This window comes from Uloborus diversus, chromosome 5 (assembly GCF_026930045.1).
Source record: "Uloborus diversus isolate 005 chromosome 5, Udiv.v.3.1, whole genome shotgun sequence".
NCBI classification, from domain to species: Eukaryota; Metazoa; Arthropoda; class Arachnida; order Araneae; family Uloboridae; genus Uloborus; species Uloborus diversus.
The window spans coordinates 72,795,884-72,801,946 of NC_072735.1; the positions used below are offsets into that span (position 1 = coordinate 72,795,884).

Genomic DNA, 6,063 nt, shown 5'->3' on the forward strand with positions numbered 1-6,063 from the left:
AACTAATTCCAGTTTAAAATTCACAAAACAATTATGAGTATTTATTTATAAAATCAAAAATACTTCAAACATAAACGTGTCCACTTCCTCCCTGATATCTTCTTCGGTAAAGGACTGGTCTACGAAATGATGTTCCAACAACAGCTCTAGGAAAGCCTTGCGCCTTTTGACGGCTGACGGACTATTATTCTCACACATCCTTTTTTCTGTTCGAATCTTCAGAGATAATTCTTTCTTTTCTTTGATAACCTGGAACGGGAAAATATGTTTCAAAACAGTGCAAAGATGACTGAGTATTGCATAGAAGAGAAATTGATAAGAATAATAGTTTCTGAATGACATTCAAGAAATTGAAAATTGATGCATAAAAATCTCCCATGCAGTCGAACACGTTGGATGGAAAACCATTGAAATTGTTATTGGATGTGCAGAAGAACCTCACCTATCCGATCCCCGTTTGTCCGGATCTCCGGTTTATTCCGATCAGATTTTTAGAGTTAAAAAAAAGTTTTATGTTCCCACAAATAACTTTAAATTCTGATAGCATTCCTTTGCAACTGTGCCAAACAATTGCTTTTTATCTTGAATTTACAATTCTTGTACATACATTCATACAACAAATTATTACACTCTAACATCCTGGTGTACTTGAAACGTTAGTTCGAATCCACTGACGCTGAACTATTAATGATCAAGTCTTTGATTGAATAATATAAATGATCAAGTGTGAATCCTATATAATTTTGTTAAAAAACGCAGTTTTTTCCCCGCTGGAATAGAAGAGAGTGGCGGTGATTGGGGGGGGGGGCAACAGCCCCCCTTTAAGGTAATTAATTGACTCTAGTACGGTGATGGTCTAGGTGCATTTTCTGAGAAAGTTATTGTGTATGTAATTCATCAAAATCATAAAAAAACGTGAGTTAAGCTGTTAGACTCGCATCAATTTCCAATTTCCACTTGTCTGCTTCAATATTCTCAAAACCAGCCATAACAAAATTTTGACTTTTTTTTTTCATTTTTTCCATTTATCCATTAAAAGTTCAAAGGCTTTAAGTTGTCTTTTTTTTTTGCACCCCCCCCCCCCACTTATAAGACCCAATTGCCGCCACTGATAAAAGATACGTCTGTCTATTTAAAGATTTATTTTGCATACTTTCCGTACTACTCATTTTTTCCGGATTTTAGTTTATCCGGATTGGCTTTGATCCCAATAAATTCCAACGTGAAATTTAAAAAAAAAAAAAAAAAAAAATCCTGAGAAATATTTTAACGTTGAAGTTTTTGCTTACCTTCTTTCAATTTTCATAAATCCAACTATGCTCTCAATTGAAAAAAAAAGATAGTTGATGCACTCAAACTCAATATAATGTCATTGATATGTTTGCCTTATAAAAAAAAAAACAAGTATTTTGTGGCCATCACGAAACTTTCTTCTACATCTTTCTCATAATTCTGATTCCTCCTCATGTTTGACGGGAAAACAATATTCCCAACAAAAAAACAAAATTACACACGCCAAAACTTGACGACTATCCCAATTCCCGATTAATCTCGAAAGCAAAGCAAAGAATGAAAATTGAAAATTATTTTAAAAGTAGTGATTAACAATACAACCGAAAAAGGTAACACATTTCATTCCATGTGTTTTCTTTGGGGTAAATTACAGGCTTCTGACAGTTTGTGGTGTAATTTCAGAAGAATAGAAAAGAAAGCTTCCCACAAACACGATGAAAAATTGCTATCATTCACAAAGCGTCAAAGCAAGTTATAAGTTACTGCATTTGTTTCTTTTACCTTTTTCATCCGCCATTAAACAGTGGCTGCAGCGTCCCCCATAGTTTAATAGAATGGCAAATTTTCTGACAATTAAAATCACGCGAAATACGCAGACAACAGTCTATTACGATTTATCTTTCCTATTGTTGTAATTATAAAGCTATTTTTATTCACCAAAAAAAAAATTATATTAATTTGAATTTTTGGTGTCTTGAATTCAAATTATGTTTTTCGCAATCACGAGCGTGTGTGTTTGTGTAGGCGCATGTGTGTGTGTTTGTGTAGGCGCATATGTGTGGGTGCGTGCGTGTGTGTGTGTGTGTATGCATGTGTGTGCTTGTTGTGTATGCAGTAGTGCTGTGTGTGTAGTCGTTCGTGTGTGTGTGTATGTAGGCATATGTGTTTGTGTCTGTGTGCAGGCATGAGTGTGTGTATGTGTATGTGTGTGTGTAGGAGTGTGTGTTTGTGTCTGTGCGCAGGCATGAGTGTGTGTATGTGTGTGTAGGCGTGTGTGTAGGATATGGACGCAACCTGGAGACGGTTTTCGCAAGAGGAGCAGCATCGTGTGGCCGGTCGACGCGACGGTGGTGCTGGCAGAGGGTGCTGGTGGGAAAATAAAATGATAAGAATTCAAAACAGTCAAGTGAGAACAATAAGCAATCGTGATTGCTCAAAAAAAAAAAAAAAAAGAAAAAAGAAAAAAAAGAAAAAAAACTGTAATTTGAATTTTGAAACTTTGAATTCAAATTATGTTTTTCGCAATCACGAGTTGCGACAAGATTCTACTGGTTTGAGTTATTGTTTCTAGAAATGGCTCCCCCACCCAAGCATGTCCCTCCTCCTGGGTGCTTACGTGTATATAGTTGTGTGCGTGTGTGTGTAGGCTTACGAGTGTGCACGTAGGCGTGTGTATGTGTGTAAAGGCGTGCGCGCATAGGCGAGTGTGTATGAGCATGCGTGTGTAGGACATGGACGCCACCGCCCAGCAAAAGTGGATTCCGGGGAACAGTGCTCAGGACCAGCCGCGCCGCCGCCAGTGGACGGTGGTGCTGCAGGCCCGGTCCAAGCTGAAAAAGGAACCGGAACATCAAGGACTGTCAAGTGAGAACAATAAGCAATCGTGATTGCTCAAAAAATTGAATTTTGACATCTTGAATTCAAATTATGTTTTTCGCAACCACGAGTGTGTGTATGTAGACGTGTGTGTTTTTGTGAGGGGGGTATGTGTGTTTGTGTGTAGGGGGTATGTGTACGTGTGTAGGGGCATGTGTGTTTGGGTCTGTGTGCTGGCATAAGTGTGTGTATGAATGCGTGTGTGTGTGGGGGGGGTATGTGTATGTGTGTGTAGGCATATGTGTTTGTGTCTGTGTGTAGGCATATGTGTTTGTGTCTGTGTGCAGGCATGAATGTGTGGGTAGTTGTGTGTATGTTTTTGTGTGTCTATATGTGTTGGTGTGTGTATGTGTTTGTGTCTGTGTGCAGGCATGAATGTGTGGGTAGTTGTGTGTATGTGTGTGTGTATGTTTTTGTGTGTCTATATGTGTTGGTGTGTGTATGTGTTTGTGTATGTGTGTGTAGATGTGTGTATGTTTTTGTGTGTGTGTGTATGTGTATGCGTGCGTGTGTGTGTGTGTAGTTGTGTATATATGCGCGTGTTTGTAGGACAAATATGCAACCTGGAGACGGCTTTCGCTATAGGAGCAGCATCGTGAGGAGCCGGTCGACGGTGATGGTGCGGAGGGTGGCGGTGGGAAAATAAAATGATAGGACGCCAAAAACAGTCAAATAAAAGCAATAAGCAATCGTGATTGCTCAAAAAATAAATAAATAAAATAATAAATAAATAAAAATTATTTGAATTTTGACATCTTGAATTCAAATTATGTTTTTCGCAATCACGAGTGTGCGTGTGTGTGTGGGGGGGGGGGCATGTGTGTAGCCATGTGTGTTTGTGTCTGCGTGCAGGTATGAGTGTGTGGGTAGTTGTGTGTATGAGTGTTTGCGCGTGGGGGGGGGGGGGAATGTGTATGTGTCTGGGGGGGGAATGTGTATGTGTGTAGGCATATGTGTTTGTGTCTGTATGCAGGCATGAGTGTGTGGATAGTTGTGTGTAGGTGTCTGTATTTGAGCGTATGTGTTTGAGTGTGTGTGTACGTGCGTGTATGTATGCGCGTGTGTGTAGGATATGAAGGTAATCTGGAGACGGCTTTCGCTAGAGGAGCAGCATCGTGAGGAGCCGGTCGACGGTGATGTGCGGATGGTGCTGGCGGGAAAATAAAATGATAGGACATCAAAACAGTCGAATAAAAGCAATAAGCAATCGTGATTGCTCAAAAAAAAAAAAAAAAACCGTTCCCCACGGAGCGATTGGAGCCAAAATTGAACCAACGCCTGTTTACATAAGGATTCACATTTATTCCAAATTTCATCCAGAACATAGCATTACTTCTTGATATATGGCACTCACAGAGGGAAAAAAAAGGACTCTCGATTGCGCCACCCCCTTTTCAGCTGTCGACGTCAAAATAGAATCAGCTTTTATACCCTCTAAGGGCTACTTGTCGATAAATTTTTGTTTGATTTCGTTCATTATTTCTTGAGATACAGCAGTCACAATTGACGACGAAAAACGTTCAATAGCTCAACTCCCGTTTGAGCTATTGACATCAAAATTGAATCAGCACCTGTACCTGCAAGGAGCAACATATACTTAGGGGCAACATATGGGCCAAATTTTGTTTGATTCCGTCAGTTACTTCCTGGGGAATAGCAGGCACGCACAACTCAAGAAACGTCCCATTGCTCAACCCTCCTTGGAGGAATTCGCGCCAAAAACCAATGGGCACAAGTTCACATATCGGCACATATGTGTACTTAATTTCGATCGATTTCATGCGATAGTTTTTGCTGTAGAGCGGCCACAAAAAAACTGATCACACACGCGTGACACACACAGACAGACAGACAGACATTTTCCAAAATGGTAGAAATGGACTCAGCACACCTCAAAACGTTCGAATCCGTCAAAATTCGAAAATTTGCACGAATCCAATTCGCAACTCCAGCGCTCGAATACGCTACCTTGCGGTGATCTACCAAACTGCCGAAAAAACTAAAACATTGCACACATTGTGTTCCATGTGTGTCTGTTGACGTAAACACAGGCAGTTTGTTCTGAGTATTTATTAACGCATTCGATGTGTCTTAGATTTGCTTTCAGTTACAGAAATTGTTTCGGCCCTTAATAGTATTCTCGAGCTTCTCAAAATAATGTTAGTTTTCATTATTTCCTTCTAAAAAGCGAGTTGATTGTTAAATGGTGAAAGCGTAAACACAAGAAAACTCTAGATTAACAAACTTGGATAACGTTATATTAGGTAAATTTTTTTTTATTGTTTTGTGTAAGAACATGGGTTTTTTTTTTTTCTAAATCTTAAATTAATTTAACTAACCATATTTTACAGCAGCATTTAGTTGGAATGGACAGTATACAAAATATTTTCTTGAATATATTACTGTAGAACGAAATGAAAAATGTTTAACCGAAAAGGAATTTATTTTATTGCTTTTATTCTCAGCTGAAAGGTTTAGCCAAATTTATTTAGGGTTATAGTTTTAGTATTGTGCGAGCTAAGTACTTTTGGCGAGATTCCGCATGTTAGTGAAATCAATTCTATTTTTTATCATGAGTGGAATAAAATGGTATAAAGATTACAGAATTCGATAAGTTTAAAGAAATAATGGTAGATCAATTGAAAAGAAAACTACCACCATATATCCGTGAGAATTTTGTTGATGATTTGCATAGCACGAAATAATTAAATCATAACTCAGAAATTAGAAACATTCGAAACAGAAAAATTTTAAATTGCCTGGTTCGGGAATTTGAGAAAAATAATTCAGCTGCAAATGCAAAACAATTTGCGCTAGCCAAGCAAGGCAAGGAAGTATCATCTTCTTTTGATAATAATTCGTAATGTCATATAATCAAATTATCTAGCATTAATTGTTATTCTTGTTAATCCACAATTATTATTTAGTTTTATCAAGATTTGATAAATATCGAATTCAACATCGTGGAAATGGCATCTTAGAACTACGAACTACGTAATTTACATTAATTTTTGATATTTAGTAATGCTTCTTGAATTCTCATTTCTTTTTACGTGGGCCAGAATATCCACAAGACTTTGAAAATTAATACTAAGAATAAAGCGAAAAAATCGTGCACACGAACAAAATTTACTAAGCTTATGAGAATTTTCTACACTACGACGAGCGTTTGTT

General features: G+C 38.0%; 1 protein-coding gene across 1 annotated transcript in view; it reads right to left on the bottom strand.

The window, feature by feature from the left end:
* Window positions 1–6,063, bottom strand: part of LOC129222693 (cytochrome P450 4V2-like) — a 108,244-nt gene that overhangs the window by 13,071 nt on the left and 89,110 nt on the right. Inside the window, exon 8 of the mRNA XM_054857225.1 lies at window positions 64–249. Within this exon, the coding sequence (XP_054713200.1) occupies window positions 64–249 (186 nt within the window). The remainder of the gene's footprint in view (window positions 1–63; window positions 250–6,063) is intronic.